The 18,597-nt window shown below is 37.3% G+C and overlaps 1 protein-coding gene across 9 annotated transcripts in view; it reads right to left on the reverse strand.

The window, feature by feature from the left end:
* DMD (dystrophin) overlaps window positions 1-18,597 on the reverse strand; it is a 2,668,835-nt gene that overhangs the window by 1,604,992 nt on the left and 1,045,246 nt on the right. For all 9 annotated transcript variants that reach the window (XM_060407875.1, XM_060407877.1, XM_060407874.1 and 6 more), the window contains 2 exons: window positions 5,268-5,456; window positions 4,418-4,599 (listed from right to left, as the gene is read on the reverse strand). In XM_060407875.1, coding sequence (XP_060263858.1) covers window positions 4,418-4,599; window positions 5,268-5,456 — 371 coding nt within the window. The remainder of the gene's footprint in view (window positions 1-4,417; window positions 4,600-5,267; window positions 5,457-18,597) is intronic.

An 18,597-nucleotide genomic window follows, 5' to 3' on the forward strand; every position in this document is an offset into this window, starting at 1 on the left:
TACAGATACCTACCTACATACATACCTGTTACATATGTAGTCACTCAGTTGAACGTGACTGAGTGAACGCAACCCCATGAACTGTAGTTAGCCCACCAGGCTCCTCTACCCATGGAATTTTTCAGGCAAGAATACTGGAGTGGGCTGCCATTTCCTACTCCAGAGGATCTTCCTCACCCAGGGATCAAACCCTCTGACTCAGGGATTGAACCCAAGTCTCCTGTGTCTCCTGTACTGGCAGGTGAATTCTTTACCATGAGTGACACCTAGGAAACCTGATATATATAGTAATATACCCCAATGAATATATATAAAATGTAATTTGATTATTGTACATAGACATGCTCTTAGATGAAACTAAAAATTGACAAGTATAAATATTCATAGATTTTAGTTATCAGATTATCTGCATGCCCAGCCATTTTATTTATTTATTTTTACTTTTACAATAAGAGCAGATCATGGCATCTGGTCCCATCACTTCATGGCAAATAGATGGGGAAACAATGAAAACAGTGACAAGACTTTATTGTCTTGGACTCCAAAATCACTTTAGATGGTGACTGCAGCCATGAAATTAAAAGACGCTTACTCCTTGGAAGAAAAGCTATCACCAACCTAGACAGTGTTTTAAAAAGCAGACATTACTTTGCCAACAAAGGTTCATCTAGTCAAAGCTACGGTTTTTCCAGCAGTTATGTGTGGATGTGAGAGTTGGACTATAAAGAAAGCTGAGTGCCAAAGAATTGATGCTTTTGAACTGTGGTGTTGGGGAAGACTCTTGAGTCCCTTGGACAGCAAGGAGATCCAACCAGTCTATCCTAAAGGAAATCAGTCCTGAATATTCATTGGAAGGACTGATGCTGAAGCTGAAACTCCAATACTTTAGCCACCTGATGTGAAGAACTGACTCACTTTAAAAGACCCTGATGCTGGGAAAGATTGAAGGCAGGAGGAGAAGGGGACAACAGAGGATGAGATGGCTTGTTGGCATCACCAACTCGATGGACATGCATTTGAGCAAACTCCGGGCATTGGTAATGAACAGTGAAGCCTGGTGTGCTGCAGTCCATGGGGTCACAAAGAGTTGGGTATGAATGAGTGACTGAACTGAATTGAACTGACTGAATAAGAAAACAACTTTAGAATTATAGCTGGCTTTGGTTATATCTCATCTACCTATTATACCTTAATTATCATTATCTCTCCCTAAATCTACGCTTAGGCAGGAAAAATGGATTTTGACTATATCTATCCATACCCTTTCTTTCTTCGGAGGAACAAACTGAAAGGTGCGGAATAATCCATTTTTGATTATTATCAGTCTACTATGCTTTCCTATTCCTAAGTATTCATATGAATGGAAATAACAGGCAATGCTCCAAATTGAAGCTAATCATCAATCATGGCCACGAAAGTATAAACTGAACAGGTAGCAATGTACTAAAGGATTAAATAGAAACTAAAACTATTTTTTTTAATATTGACAACATCCTATTTTGATAATCAGCTTTTTGTTTCCTCTTAAAATATCTGTCAAAATGCAGGTCCAGGATAGTCTGCATAATGGCTAATCGCCTTCAGAATTTTATTCATGAAAATCCACAAAGTTAGCGAAAGTGGTATGTAAGACTGTTATTTACAAACTTACAAGAGATTTCCGAATTTGCTTCTCTTAAATAATACTTTGTGTATGTGTACCTCAACAAATTGTCCAGACTACTTGATATGCTACAAGCATTTACACATTAATGTCTCATTTTAAAAACTATGTTTTAGCAAAGCCGTGCCAGCTAAGAGGCTGCCCTTACCTTCTTGTTAATCATTTTAAAAGCTTAAATACCAACCAAACTCCTTAAAACTTCCCTAAGGACAAACTATTTTTGATGTCAATCTTCAGTTCAGTTCAGTCGCTCAGTCGTGTCCGACTCTTTGCAACCCCATGAATCACAACACGCCAGGCCTCCCTGTCCATCACCAAATTCTGGAGTTCACTCAAACTCACGTTCATCGAGTCAGTGATGCCATCCAGCCATCTCATCCTCGGTCGTCCCCTTCTCCTCTTGCCCCCTGTCCCTCCCAGCATCAGAGTCTTTTCCAATGAGTCAACTCTTCACATGAGGTGGCCGAAGTACTGGAGTTTCAGCTTTAGCATCATTCCTTCCAAAGAACACCCAGGACTGATCTCCTTTAGAATGGACTGGTTGGATCTCCTTGCAGTCCAAGGGTCTCTCAAGAGTCTTCTCCAACACCGCAGCTCAAAAGCATCAGTTCTTTGGTGCTCAGCTTTCTTCACAGTCCAACTCTCGCATCCATACATGACCACTGGAAAAACCATAACCTTGACTAGACGGACCTTGGTTGGCAAAGTAATGTCTCTGCTTTTGAATATGCTATCTAGGTTGCTCATAACTTTCCTTCCAAGGAGCAAGCGTCTTTTAATTTCATGGCTGTAATCACCATCTGCAGTGATTTTGGAGCCCCCCCAAAATAAAGTCTGACACTCGTAGCTTAGTGATATTGCCATTGTAGGTTTCTCATACTCCAGTGGCATGGGTATGAGCAAATTACACACATCCGTGTGTGTGTGTACATGGTCTCATCCATGTATGTGTGTGTGCTGTCATTCATCATCTAATGGTATACCTCTTTAACAAGGTATTTTTTTAATTAAACAATTTTTAAATGGTATAATAGCAGATTGAAAACTTGGGGTTTTAATTATAGGTTGAATCCACCTTTTCTCCACTCAGTTTTGAAGATGCAATTAATTAATTGTTTGTATGAATAATTAATCCCATATTGTTAGCCCTATTGAAAAAAGAGAATGAGGAACAAGAATGTATTTAGCCTCCAGAAGAAGATGGGAAAACAGAAAGCAAGAAGGAAAAGATAGTGGTGCCACTATGGGATATGCAGTAAAGCAGGAACTAGGATTTTAAAGACTTGCAAATTTTACCTAAGGCTACTCTGTTTAAGTTGCACAAATGGGTACAAACCAAAGTCGTGACCTGCAGAATGCTGGCACATGACCACAAGTAGGAGGCTCTCTATCTTATGATCTATGATGAAAAATGGGTGGCTTAAACTAGTTGAGCCTTGGGCATGGGCAGAAAGTGAAAGTGAAAGTCGCTCCATCATGTCCGACTCTCTGTGACTCCAGGCCAGCATCCTGGAGTGGGTAGCCTTTCCTTTCTCCAGGGGATCTTCACAACCCAGGGATCGGACCCAGGTCTCCCGCATTGCAGGCAGATTCTCTACCAGCTGAGCTACAAGGAAAGCCCAAGAATACTAGAGTGGGTAGCCTATCCCTTCTCCAGTGGATCTTCCTGACACAGGAATTGAACTGGGGTCTCCTGCATTGCAGGTGAATTCTTTACCAACTGAACTATCAGGGAAGCCTCACCTCTAGAATTTGTTGCAATCCTCCAAATGATCACAGCTGGAGAAAACGTCAATATGTATAGACCAGTATCTCCTGGTTATAAATACCAATATTTGTGAAAACCCTATCTTATATATCCTTTATTTATTTGTTCAAAATTCATGAGCTGAAAATGTGCTTTTCCCCTCCCTATTGTCACACAATAATTTAGTACTAGAATAACAATCCTCCCAGCATACCCAATGAGTTTCTTTGGTCCTCTTTTAAAGGATTTAATCTTCATAAATAATAGCTAAGTAAACTTAAGACACTTGGACAATTTCTTTAGCTTAATGTATTCAAATCCACAGTTGGCACTTCATTTCTTTTCATTTAAAAATAAATCAACTTGTCTCAATAAGCACTACATGAATACACACACCTAACAAAATAAATCAAAGCAACACATCTAAAATGATGAGATTCATTTGTTACCTTTATAAGAAATATGCCATTTTCAAAAATGTCTCAACATTTTTTTATTAAGTCAATATATATTTTAAGATAATTCACATGCAAGTACTTGAAGAAGGATTTCCAGATACAGATGAGAAACTTTTTTCAAGAGGATTTCCATAAACATATGAAAAACTATTAAATATTTCAAGAGCTTTTCCTTCAGAAGAGAAGTTTCCTGTCAGCTGTACCTAATATGTGATTTTATGTGCATGATTTCCTGTGCAAACTTCCATGCCTTCTATATTCACATTGTAATTTTAGGAGAAAGCTTGGAAAATATTAACTATGACAACAAATTCAGTGACCTTTAAAGTACAGTTCCATAGATAGTGGTCCTTCTCTCCAATAGCTCCACTTCAATTACAAAAGTGAAAACCACAATGTAATGGACATGAAAACCTAACCAAAATGCCCCTGAAGAAGAGTTGTGCACTTTTGGAAAAAACTGAGAATCCTAACTTAGGCAAGGGACTACATCAAGACACTATTCAGACTCCAAAACTTGCTACTTATAGAAATTAAAAACAGACTTACTTGCTTTGTTTTTCCATGCTAGCTACCCTGAGGCATTCCCATCTTGAATTTAGAAGATTCATTTGTTCTTGCACTTCAGTTTCTTCATCTTCTGATAATTTCCCTGACCCAATCAGCTGACTCCCCAATTGGAGAACATTGCCAACCCGTCCCTGATGGGATGTCAAATCCATCATGTATCCCTGACAAAGAAAGAAGGTGATAAGAGTTAACATATTATGGAAAGCATTATGGTTTTGAATCTCTCTTTTTTTTTTTTTTGCAATTTTAAATTTGTATTTAAATTGTATTCCCAGTAAAAGTAAATCCAATACTGTTTATAATATGAATTAATGGATATTAGTAGCTTAGGTCACCTTCTGCAGAAGCAGAGCCTGAGATCAGGACTTATATGCTAGTGATTTATCAAGAAAAAGATCCCCGGGGAGATCTGCAAGGGAGCAGAAGCAGCAGGAAACAGGAAAGGGGAGGGGAGGAGGCCAAGTAAGTGTGTCATCCCAGGAGAAGTCTCCGACTGAGGGGGTAGTGCAGCCTAATATCCCCTAGGTTCTGGAGTGTAAGTTCTATCTCAGCATTGACCTTGACCCAAGATAAAGGAGCTGGCCTTTCATATTCCTATAGGAGCCTCTGGCAAAATCAAGTCTCAGCACCTTCAAAGTGTTATTCTCCAACGGAAAACTTCCAAAGCCGCCTACTGGAAAGCCAAATGCATGAACATTTATCTTGCTTCCATCTCAAAATAAACACTAAATTATCAGAATACAAGGATCTTATACAGTAACTGAGGCAAACAGATGGAATTATCATTATGTCATCTGCCCTATTTCATTAATTGATGTTTTGCTTTTACCTCGTGAGTGTGAAACTGTTCTTTCACTTCTTCTACATCATTAGAAATCTCTCCTTGTGCTTGCAATGTGTCTTCGGCTGAAAGGAGCCATGAGAGTACTTCTTCTAAAGCTGTCTGGTAGCTATCCAGGTTTACTTCAGTCTCCATCAATGGACTGCCAAATGGCTTGTCTTCAGGAGCTTCCAAACGCTGAACAATAAAACAAATTGGGTGTTATATAATTAGTATCTTTGCAGGCTGTTCCAATACATTAAATGATAAATCGAACGAAATATTTAAAATGCTAGAAACGTCCACTTGCATTATCAGAGACATGGACAGCAGACATACATAATAATGAGCCTGCATTTTAACATCCTCACAAATACATACACAGATTCTTAAATGGCAGCTGGAATCCACTTCAAATTAATATTTGATTAAAGTTCTCTGGATTACTATAAGGAGTGATTTGGTACATTATGTCTTAATGTTAAATGCCACAGATTTTCATCCATAGGCAAACTTTTTAATTCACATTTTGAGTCCTCTATATATACATTATTGGTATTATACTTATGTAATTTTTACAATGACAGTAAAGGAAACATCTCATCCCAAGATCCCCAATGAAATATTTCTGAAAATCTTCAGACCAGAAAAGTTATCAATAAGAAAATAAGTCAGGGAAAGGTATAATTAAAAAAAAAAAACTTCATTCATACATCTGAAACTTCTAATGGCAGAATGACTTCTATGAATTAAGCCTTTTTTTCCAGAAGGCCATGGTTTAAATAATACGTCATTATCTTAGGCAAAGCAAAATATAAAGTATTTGCTATCAAATTTATTTAGCAGGATGTCAGCTGAGATTCTCAACATTTGTAATTTCTCCTGGGATCCTAAAGCTGAAAACCCTGGTTACAAAGTGTTCATGATTCTAAAGCAAAGATCCAGGCCACCTATGAAGGAATTGCTAAGAAGGGACCACAAAACTGTCCCACCCTCCTTCATCTACTACCAAGCTCTAAGGTACATAAGAGGAAGCAAAGAGATTGAATGAAGAAATCTGGTGAGAAGGATTCCTCTGGAGAGCAATGCATGTCTATACCTTCCATCATCTCAAGCCAAGCAATGGAGACCTCAAGAGACCTATAGGGCAGACAGTACTTGACAGAATGGAATAGTGACCTCTAAACCTGGCTGTGTGCTTGCAGAGATTCAGGAGCTATGGAACCAGTACTACCAAGTGATAGGAGATAGCTCTTGGGATAACCTACATGCCTGCTGCTTTAACCTTAAGGCAATTATCAATATTAAAAAATCAGAACAAATAGGAGTATCTGTATAAATTTTTCTTTAGGTGAAGAACATGCATGGTAGGTGGCTGGGCTTTAGAAATCCTGAGGAGGACCACACTCAAGAGGGTTTCCTGCTGAGGTAAGGGACATAGGCAAATAAAGTAGTCAGGGCAAAAACATTGGAAAAATATTTGGAGAGGAATCTTCTCAACACCCTATAGATAGCAAGCAATCACTAGTCCCTAACAAATGGGATTTTGCAAAGGAAACAAATGGCAGTGTAGAACCACAAGAAGCTACTTGTGGGGGGAGGGAGGTCATGATGTTGCCTAGAGAAAATGCACTCTTCTGATGGTTCTTCTCTGCCATGTCTGCCTTGAATTTCCAGTCCCCAGCAATTCTGGGCCTTCTCTCCCACTGAGCTGCCAGAACCAACTGAATTGTGCTCTTCTGATAAATGTTCCAACTTTGAAACTTTAATATGATAAATTTCCTGAACGATTAAACCCTTTAGGATGAAAAAGCATAGAGGCAGTCTTTGGTGTAATCCCTTCATCAAAGGATGCATTCGTATCTGTTTCTAGAGAACTGACAGCAATATGTCAGCCTGTTAAGTCAAAATTATCCAACTTCAGGATCTCAAACAGAATATAAGTGCCAGCATAGAGCTAGTTGCATGGGCCCTCCCCAAGGTCAAGGCAAGTTCTGAAGGTCTTAGGGGTTACAACAACCTCCATGATGTATTCCTTTCCTCTATCCCCAAATAATGTAAATAATAAAAGTCATCAGTAGGAGAAAAAAGGTCACAAAAAGATAGCCTGGGAAATGTGTGCAGACAGAAATAGCCTCATGGTTGGAAAACCTGAGCGGTTTTACAATGCTCAAACGATCCCTTGCTTGTTTTATCTGCTTCTTGACATTGCCCCCTTAAAATTCTTAATAATTCTATCCTTGAACTTGGGTTTTCTAAGTTCAATGGAGTGATAAAATATGCATATGAGCAGAGGACACAGATACATTATGTGTCTCTTCCCCATTTGCATATAGTGTTTCTGGTGTCCTCTGAGCCTAGAATTCTGGTGGACCCACAATATGTGGGAGCTGAGCAGACTCCCATTGAGTGCAAGTGTCTATGACTGAATGATGGATGGCATTGGCAGCCTCAGGAAATCATGGTTTCTGTTTGAACCAGAACTATCTTCCAGTGCAGAAAGAAAGCAATGCTTAAAAAAAAAAAAAAAAAAACAAAACAAAACCAAGAACCCAATTGTAACCTTTCATACTCATTTCTTTTCTGTGTTAGCCAACCATTTATGCTACAACCGATGACAGAGAAAGAAAGGGAAAGATAGGGCAAGATGATTCCTTTCCTTTCAACTCCTTCCTTACTTTACAGTAAGCTGAAGGCACAGAGCATAAGTAGAAAGTCCACCTATCAAGGAGTGAAATAAACACAGCTGAGTTAGTCGCACAATGTTTTCACGTTAAGAATGAAATAGTGATGCATATATAAGCTCTGAAATACAAATTGTGCAATGCTGGTGATTCTGCTTTAAGTTAAACGATCTTATATTTGCATTTACAACTGCAATTGCACAATATAACAATGGGCAGTAAAACTCACACTAATACTTTAAAATTTTAATTTTCTTTACTCAGTATGATGTTGAATAGCAAGTAAAAAACACGATGGCAAGTTGAGAGAAAAACCATAGAATAAAGGAAACAGCTTTATATTTTGGTCATTTGAACAGCACTTTCCTTCCTGCTTTTTTGAACAAGGGGCTCCAAATTTTATTTTTCACTGCACTATACAAATCGGTAGCCCTGGGTGTAGGTAGGGGGAAAGTACAATCAAATCCTGGATAGTGTGTCTTCCCTGGGTTATAGGTGAGAAGAGATAGGACATTTATTATGAACAGTAGAAAGTGGTTATAAAACCCAGAGACTCTAGAGTCAATCAGTTTTTGGATCTTAACTTGGAGCTGAGGTCTTGTCACCCTGGTAGTTACTTAGCTGCATCATCAGCCTTAGCTTCCTCCTATGTAAAATGAGAACAATAATATAATACTTTCCTAAGGTTGCTATAAGAATTAAAGGAGCGTATATAAAGCATTTGGCAGAATGTCTGAGCCTGCGTAAGAACCCAATACAGTAGCTGATAGCTCTAATTATTATTAGATTTTCTACACATAAGAACCATTTGGAAACATATCCTGCTCAAAGGTTACCTTCTTAAGTCGCTGTTCACATTTCAAGGGCCAGAAAATTCCTATTTTAAAAAATTACCCAGGAAACATCTAAGAGTAAACATCAATTAAATGAAACCTTTCTGAAACTGGAACCTCAACCTAGCTCCCATTTAAAAGTTCTAAAAATTATTAACAATCCTGAGTTCAAATAATCTTCTGCAAATGATAAATTGCAAATGACACTATTACTCAAGTAACACAACACTATATTTTACCATTGCACAATTTAGATTAAAAAAGTAAACACTTTATGATTTACTGATACTTACAGAGGCTTGAGTTTTTGGAGAAAATTTTAGAAGGCAAATCTTTATACTCAAGGACATGCTGTCTAGCACTCATAAATTCTGAATCTAAAAGTTTTGTCTGAGGATATTCATAAAACAAAAACTTTGCAAAGACAGCCATATTAAAGCTAAATTCAAACAGATAAGCTGTGTGAAATTACACACATAACTCATTATTTATATCTATAAATCAATTCTACATATATACTTGATTATGGTCAAAATTGTCAGTTAGGCTGTAAATAATTTCTTATTTGTCTAGACCACTGTTTTTCAAATTTGTAAGTCGTGATCCATCAGTGATTTTTAATCATTTCAGTGGAGATGTCCAGGAATAGTCTATTTAAAAATAAAAAGAATAAAAATACCAGTCTGTGTAATTTATATTAAGGACTAGACTGTTTTGTGATTTTCTGTTTCAAGTATGCATATATATGTATGTCTGTTAAATGTATATGCATGCTCTGCATGATGATAAAAAAAATTATAGCTCATGGAACAAAACTGGAAATGATTCTAGAATTTCAGTGCAAGTAAATCCCATGAAAGAAGAAATTTGCTGAATTCCACATTTGCACATTTGCGATAAAACCCTTGGAAGAACATCTTTATATTCATCTTTAAAACAGAATTTTGAAACAAACAAGGACACACAGAGAGGCTTGTGCTTTTGGTTTTAGTTTCTCAAAATATGTATTCATTGTCTTACATATTTGATCTTAGCCTGTGACTAATTCATACATATTACAATTAAGAATTTTTCTTTTTAGGAAGCTTGATCTTTGGTTTTTATAAAAAAAAAAAAAAGAGTGATGCGTAAGAGATACCAATCATTTCATGAATGGAAGTGCCAGTATCATCAACTAGAACTAATTTTTTTTCCCTATGCTTTGATCTTATTTTAATTTCCATCTTTATAATAGTAGTTTAGGTTTCTCTGCAGTACATTGGACAAAAAATTATTCAGATGAGAGGCATAACAATGAATGGATGAAACAATTCTAGTTGTTTTCAAAATTAGGAACACTAAAATTTATTCAACATTATCCACGAGCTCCAGAGGCTTAATTACTACCCTTTTGCATGAAGAATTACTAGATATTGTCAACTACATTCCTTGAAGATGTTCCTAATGCATAAAGGTGAAGGAGTAGAGAGGGGGAAAGTAAAGTAATGAGGAAAGACAAATGGGTATATGTATTAGTCCTGCGATGTCCAGGACAAATGTCTGGAAACTCATTTCCAGTGACAGAAATTGTCATAATAAAATGGAGAGTGATAGCCCTGATACTACTCCAGACGTAAATATTTTTTAAAATCCACTTTACTATCTATCTGACCTTGGACAAGTTACTTAACTTCTCTGTGTCTCAGTTTCCCCATCTGTAAAACAAAGAAAATAAAACTATATCTCCGTAGGACTGCTTAAAACAGTTTATGTGATGAGGCATATAAAATGCTCAGCATATTCTGGTTTCCAAGAAATGTTCTGTGATGCCTGTATTTGGGGACCAATGTTCATTGAAACAGCAAATGGTTTTTATGAGGAAACACAGTTGAATGAGCTGTGTGTATTTTTAGAAGCATGATTTTGGCAATTCAAACTGAGATAAGTCATCAAATGGCAACATATAGGTAGTGAAACCAGCAATCCAGCAAACCACAAAGCTCTTAGAAAAATGGCTGGGACTCTTCCAGAGGGCGCAATCTATCACTGAGTGGTTTTATATTTCTGCTGAAACTCATCTATTTTGGCAACTTCCCCAAATTCAACCTTAAAATGTGTTATGAGTTTTAACCTGGATAAAAAACAGTTTTATTGTTCTTGAATGTATAAATGCTTCAAGTACATTTGAAAATGTTACCACTTAGCTCCTTTAAATGTGTCATACTTCGTTTTTATAGAGTCTCAAGTTAGTGCATGAATGGTGAATTGTTTGGTGTATTCTATAATCTTTTTATCCTTCAGTGAAAGATTATTTGAAAGCTAAAGGATTACAGAGGGATAACCAAGTGGTTCTTTTACTAAATAATAGAGGAACAGTTCAGAGGAACCAGGATTAGTATCTGGAAATATTCTTGCCACATTTCCACTGTGTTTCCTCTGAGATATAACATGTAAACCAGGGTATTATTCAAAGTATGAAAAATGATTACAGAAGTGATTTATGAGGAATTAATCCATCATGCAACACTGTACATGACATTCACTCTAATGATGTCAGAAATAGGTAATTTCTAATATTGCTTGCCCCTGAAATTCAGTTCAAAGTTAAGCCCTAATGAGGATTTAGGAAAAATTATGGGCTGCTGTATGGCAATATTAAAACAAAACTCACAACAACAACAACTACATCTATAATAGCAATAACAACAGCTGCCATTATTTATCGGGCACTTAGTGTCAGTCAATTTGCTAAGCACTTAATGTGCATTCTATCATTTTTCACCACAACAGGTCAGGATGACAGAAAATAGCAGGATGAGGAAACAGGAGCAGAAACATTGGTCACAATGGTAATTGGCTGATCTAGTATTTGAAACTAGGCTTTTTAGACACTAAAACATACATCCTTAGTACAATTTGATAAATCTCTACTAGGAAGAAACAGAATCTATGAAACAGTGCTTTTGCAAAATATCCTACTATGTGCTGTCTGCTCAGTCGCTCAGTTGTGTCCAACTCTTTGCAATCCTATGGACTATAGCCCGCCAGGCTCCTCTATCCATGGGGATTCTCCAGGAAAGAATATTAGAGTGGGTTGCCATGCCCTCCTCCATGGGATCTTCTCAACCCAGGGATCAAACCCACATCTTTTACGCCTCTGTATTGGCAGGTGGGTTCCTTACCACTAGTGCCACCTAAGAAGCCAATATCCTAGTATAACTTATTTAAACTGAAATAAAAATGTACTTACAGCTAAGAGTGGTGATGGATGTTAACTAGACTTAGTGTGATAATCATTTTGCAATATAAACATAAATCACATGTATACTGTACATCTGAAACTAATATGATGTTATTTATTAATTATATCAATAAAATAAGTAAAATTATTAGATGAAGTGATATTCTAGATTCATAAATAAATTTATTGAACTACCATTCTAACCCAAATCTCCTTCATCACCTGAGAAGGATTATAATTTCAAATTATAGTAACTGTATGGCAAGCTATCATATGCCAAAGTATATAAGATGTGTCCATTTATTTATATTTTAAAAATTTTTTGTATTGGGGTATAGCCAATTAAAAGACAATGCTGTGATAGTTTTAGGTGAACAGAGAAGGACTCAGTCATACATATACATGCCTCCATTCTGCCCCAAAGTCTCCTCCCAAGATGGGTCCCTCTAAAGAAAGCTAAAAGGAGTTGATAAGTTGACCAAAGTTATTTTTATTCAGAGCACAGTTCAGCTGAGCAACTTTGCCTTTTTATTTTAACTTACTTTTTTTCTTGTGTTCCTCTCTACAAATTCAGAGTCAATGGTTTCGAAACTACTAAGAAAACACCTGGACCCCATTATGTCGGTGAATCAGAAATCAGATGTAAAGTTCAAAATGATGCCTTCAAGACACAGACACCAAAATCATACAGAAGACGGGGACAGCAGAAAGGCAAGCATGTGACACAGCCCAGGCGGTGAAGCAGACTCTCTTTCATAAGATGGAGGAAGCTGAGCAAAAAGCAAAGCTGACATCAGTATTTCCCACAAGAAGGCAGGTGCCACATCCACTCCTTGAACCCTATACCCTCTACAGTTACTACTACTTGTCTGTGATTTTCAATGTCAGCAAAGTTGGTGTTGTTCACTATTACAGACTGTCTCACAGAAATGTAATGTCATGCTTAGACGTTCTGTTTAAGAACAGTATATCAACTGTACAGACATGTGTATATTTACATTCAAAAAAATCTCATTCAAAAACCTATTTTAAAAATGGATCTGGAATCTAAAGTGTTCACTTTGGTACCTAGAAAAAACCAGCCACTGCAAAGACTGCTAGTCCTACAGTATCTATTCTTCTCCACGTTCGTTTTTATAGTCACAGACAGTTGAGGGGACTCTTTGGCTACCCAGAATATAAACCATGGTTCCCAGCCTCTCCTCTAACTAGGTGTGGCATGTCACCAAATATTGGCCAGCGTGCTAGGATGTGTGTGACTTCTTAGTCAAGACCTGAGGAGAACAGATATATTCGCCTTTTGGTCCTTTTCTACTTCCTGCACACCATGATGCAGACATGAGGCTGAGCTATCCTTGATCATGGGGATGCAGATGGTTAAGGGGATGAAAGAGCAACAAGGCAAAAGGGCCTCGGTCCCTGAATGATCAGGGTTCTTCTCTGAAGACTGGATCACCCACATCTAGCCAGTGAAGTGAACAGTTCTGAAAGAGAAATAAACTTATTTCTTAGATAATCTATCACTAAATTGTGTCTTGGTTACCTCCATAAAAATCCACAGCCCCTCTACTACACTACCATGCCTTAAGTTTCTAAGGGATGAGACTTTACCATAAAAACATAGATATTTATAAGAGCTAATATATGATTCTAAAATAAATTTTCTATAGTAAAATCCTATGTCTGTCTGATAATACATCTCCTCAAAAACACACGCTCAGTGAAGGCCATAGTTCATTTTCCTTCATCATTTTCAATCCATTCACCTTTCACTTTTTTCCAATTAATGGAGATATAATTGATACAGAATATTCTGTAAGTTTAAGGTGTACAATGTGTTGAGTTGATGCACTTCTATACTATACTACGTGTGTGCATGCTCACTCATGTCCTACTCTTTGTGAGCCTATGGACAGTGGCCCACTAGACTCCTCTGTTCAAGGTATTTCCCAGGCAAGAATACTGGAGTGGGTTGCCATTTCCTTCTCCAGGGGATCTTGCTAACCCAGGGATCGAACCCATGTCTCCAGCATTGGCAGGAGGATTCTTTACTGCTGTGCCACCAGGGAAGCCTATGTTGCACTGCAGCTTTAGCTAATTCCTCCATCATGTAACATACTTACCATATCTCTTTTTGGGGTGAAGACATTTAAGATCCACTCTCTTAGCAACCTTCAAATATAGAATACAGTATGTGCCTTTACATACGACACAAGCCCTTATGTTCTACGAAAACAGAGACCCTGCCTCCACATGTAATGGAAGAGACAGCACAAAAATAACTAATAAATATTCACTGAATTAAATTGTTTTGGATAGTTGATTTTTATTTATCAATCATTTATCATTAAAACTTGTTTGTTCTTCTAATTTATGTTTCATATAAAATATGTTTTAACCAACTTGTTTCACATGCAAGCAAAGTAATGCTCAAAATTCTCCAAGTTAGGCTTCAATAGTATGTGAACCAAGAACTTCCACATGTTCAAGCTGGATTTAGAAAAGGCAGAGGCACCAGAGATCAAATTGCCAACATCCGTTGGATCATAGAAACAGCAAGAGAATTCCAGAAAAACATCTACTTCTACTTCATTGCCCACACTAACTCCTTTGACTGTACAGATCACAACTGGAAAATCCTTAAAGAGATGGGAATACCTGATTACCTTACCTGCCTCCTGTGAAACCTGTATGCAGGTGATGAAGCAACAGTTAGAACTGGGTAGGGAACAATGGACTGGTTCAAAATAGGGAAACAAGTATATCAGGCTGTAAATTGTCACCCTGCTTATTTAACTTAAACACAGAGTACATCATATGAAATGCCAGGTTGGATGAAACACAAGCTGGAATCAAGATTGATGGAAGAAATATCAATAGTCTCAGATATGCAGATGACACCACCCTTATGGCAGAAAGTGAAGAGGAACTAAAAAGCCTCTTGATGAAGGTGAAAGAGGAGAGTGAACAAGTTGGCTTAAAGCTCAACATTCAAAAAACTAAGATCATGCCGTCAGGTCCCATCACTTCATGGCAAACTGATGGGGAGACAATAGAAACAGTGAGAGACTTTATTTTGGGGGCTCCAAAACGACCACAGATGGTGACTGCAGCCATGAAATTAAAAGACGCTTGCTCCTTGGAAGAAAAGCTATAACAACAGACAGCATATTAAAAAGCAGAGACATTACTTTGCTGACAAAGGTCTGTCTAGTTAAAGCTATGGTGTTTTTAGTAGTCAAGTGTGGATGTGAGAGTTGGACTGTGAAGAAGGCTGAGCGCTGAAGAATTGATGCTTTTAAACTGTGGTGATGGAGAAGACTCTTGAGAGTCCCTTGGACAGCAAGGAGATCCAGCCAGTCCATCCTAAAGGAATAAGTCCTGAATATTCATTGGAAGGACTGATGCTGAAGCTGAAACTCCAATACTTTGGCCAGCTGATGCAAACAGCTAACTCATTGGAAGAGACTGTGATGCAGGCAAAGACTGAAGGCAGGAGGAGAAGGGGACGGCACAGGACAGGATGGTTGGACGACATCACTGACTCAGTGTAAATGAGTTTGAGCTCTGGGAGATGGGGAAGGACAGAGAAGCCTGCAGGCTCTAGTCCATGGGGTCGCAAATAGTCGGATACTGCTAAGTGACTGAAAAACAACAAACCAACTATCATGTTTTAAAAAACGGGAGCATCATGGTAGCATATATCCATGATTTTAAATCTGAGGTTAACATACACACTACTATATATAAATCAGATAACCAACAAGCACCAGCTGTACAGTACAGGGAACTGTACTCAACACTTTATAATAACGTATAAGGGAAAAGAATCTTGGACAAATATATATGCATGTCTAACTGACTCTATTGTACACGTTGAAACTAACACATTGTAAATCAACTCCATTAAAAAAAATATAATACATCGTAATGACAGAATAAAGGAGGGAAAAACCAGATGATCATTTCTATTGATGTAGAAAAAACATTCAACAATTTCCAACACCCTTTCATGACAAAAACACACAACAGTCTCAAAATAGTAAAGAACTTCCTCAACCTGATAAAAGATATTAAAAAAATGTATGTACTTCTTTCCAATATTTCTTTTAATAATTTATGTGTTCATTAGTTCCTCTCCTATGGCAAAGTCTCTTAAGCCTAAGGAAGTTTAGAAATAAATAACAAAGGATTTAAATAGAAACAAAATATCCAATAAACAAAACAAAATACCCAATAAAGAAGATATCATTAAAAAATAAAGTTTACAATCAGTTTTTGGATAAATATCAAAAAACAACTATGTGAAACAACTTTCTCCAAAATTAACTTGGTAGTTCATGAAGGATTTCCAGTGTAGTTATTTTTTTGCACACATTAAATCATATAACTCTTACAACCATCCATAGAGGGGCCCATTTTCCAGATGAGGAAAACTTGAGCTCACACCAAATGATGCTTGAGGACAAATCAGACTCCCTACGTTCCTTCTTGTCATTCTGAAGGGCTGGAGGAATATTATAAGATCCACAGATTCCAAAGAAGGAAGATGAACTCTGTGATATTTTTTGGTATGTTTCAATAATTTTAAAAGTCAATATTTGGTTGGAATTCATATAAGCTGGGAATTCAAACAATCAGGGATTTTCTAAAAGTAATTTTAAAATAAGACAGTTACAAAATATCTAAGAAGACCAAATCAGTTCCTAATGTTGTTTTCCTCAACTTGATCTTACCTACTTTAAAGTAGGCCTAATGCAAATATACCAAGTCTTACTTATTTTAATCAGTCTTTTATAAATATCTAAAACAAATATGACTCACTGGATGATCCTGAGCTGAAAAGCATTCATAAGCATATTGCTTTAGGCAAATGATTTTTTACTTACCAAAATATTTGAAAATGGGCTCATTATTTTCCAAGTTTGTATGTATTTATATAAATAAATTATATAAAATTTATATAAAGTTCCAGTTATAAGTAACATCTCCCCAAAAGACTACTGTCAATAGAGTTTACTATAACATACAGAGAATGCTCAATAGTGAGCTATGAAGGAAATTAACCATTATGCGTCTCCATGGAGCCACTGAAAACTTCTTGCTTTATTTCTCAGAGTATTCTTAGCTATTTATTCATTTGTTCAACAAGTTATCAGATTAGATTCCACCAAAATACACAAACCTGACTACAGCTGTACTCATCCTAGCCTCCTCACTTCGTATTTCAAAGGAGAATCTTACTCTATTATATAATCCAAGGATGCTTAAACCTTAAACTTTTGCTGTCAAGGGCCAGATAGTGAATACCTCTAGTATTGCAGCCCACTGCAGGCCACCTGCACCTCCTCAGCTCTGTCACTGCAGACTGTAGCACAAAAGCAGATGTGGACAACACAAAAGTGAATGAGTCTGGAGGCGTTCCAATCAAACTTTGAAGTACAAAAAACAGGTGCCAGATTGACTTAAACCCTTAACATGCAGTTGCCTTTGCTTGATAATTTGCTTCCTATATGAAATCTCTCATGTTCACAGACTCAAGAATTTCTAACAGTTAATTATCTCTTCTCCCACCAACCTCTCCCCCTCAAACCGGCCCTACTGGGTGGCTCTGCCACTCCACTGAAGGACCAAGCCAGCCTCCTCTAAAATCTCACTGCCCTCCCAGGCTCCACCCCCACTCCTGTGTGCATCAGAGTCTCAAAGGCATCACTGTGCACAGAACCAGTGCCTGCCTTCAGGAAACTTCAATTTGGTCTCACTTTAGAGTCAGCTAAACCTTTCAAATTCCTGAGCCTCTAGAATTTATAAGCAGTGGGTGTTTGGCAAAGTTATTTCATTTCAGACTCTGGGTACACACCTGAAAATGGATATGATTATATTAACTTGGTGCATGTAAGGCTTACAGATAATATACAGAGTTTTTAGCAACACTCAGCATCACCCTTCCCATCCAACTTTTATAAAGTCACCGCCATTGCCTCATTGTTCTTATTTTGTACAACACAGAATACAGAAGTAGAAAGTAACATCAACAAAGGGGAGTTTGCTTTTACTTAAATTCTAGGTTGTAAAAAATAGTAACCAAATTCAACATACTTTGGCCAAACAGGTAACTTCCCCAAATATACTGGTTATTTCTACTTCTTTTAGGTACACCAGCTACTTGAATTATGCCATCTCCTTGCATATATATTATTTAAATTCCTTGGGTTTTCTCTTTATTTAATTTGCATGCTTTTCATCCCCTGTCCTTGTTCCTAGCAGGCTGATGTGGTATATCTTTCAGAAAAACTCTCATGGTGCATTAAATGTAACCTCCCTGGGTATAGAGTTTTGTTTGTTTTGTTCACTACAGTGTCTGACAAAGAGTAGAACATACTAAATCTTTGTTGAATAAAACAGTGAATCTCCTAGTGCCTACCAGGTAATAATTTTCCATCTTACTTTATATTAATATTAGGGCATTTTTCATAAGTCAGTTAGACCAAAGATATTGCATCTTTCCACATCAGAGCAGAGAGAAGAAACAGCATACCTCACTCCTATTGAAAGCACGTACTGCCTTAGTATACTGTTTGTCTCCCTGATCTCTTCAAGGA

Source organism: Ovis aries, chromosome X (assembly GCF_016772045.2).
Source record: "Ovis aries strain OAR_USU_Benz2616 breed Rambouillet chromosome X, ARS-UI_Ramb_v3.0, whole genome shotgun sequence".
NCBI lineage: Eukaryota > Metazoa > Chordata > Mammalia > Artiodactyla > Bovidae > Ovis > Ovis aries.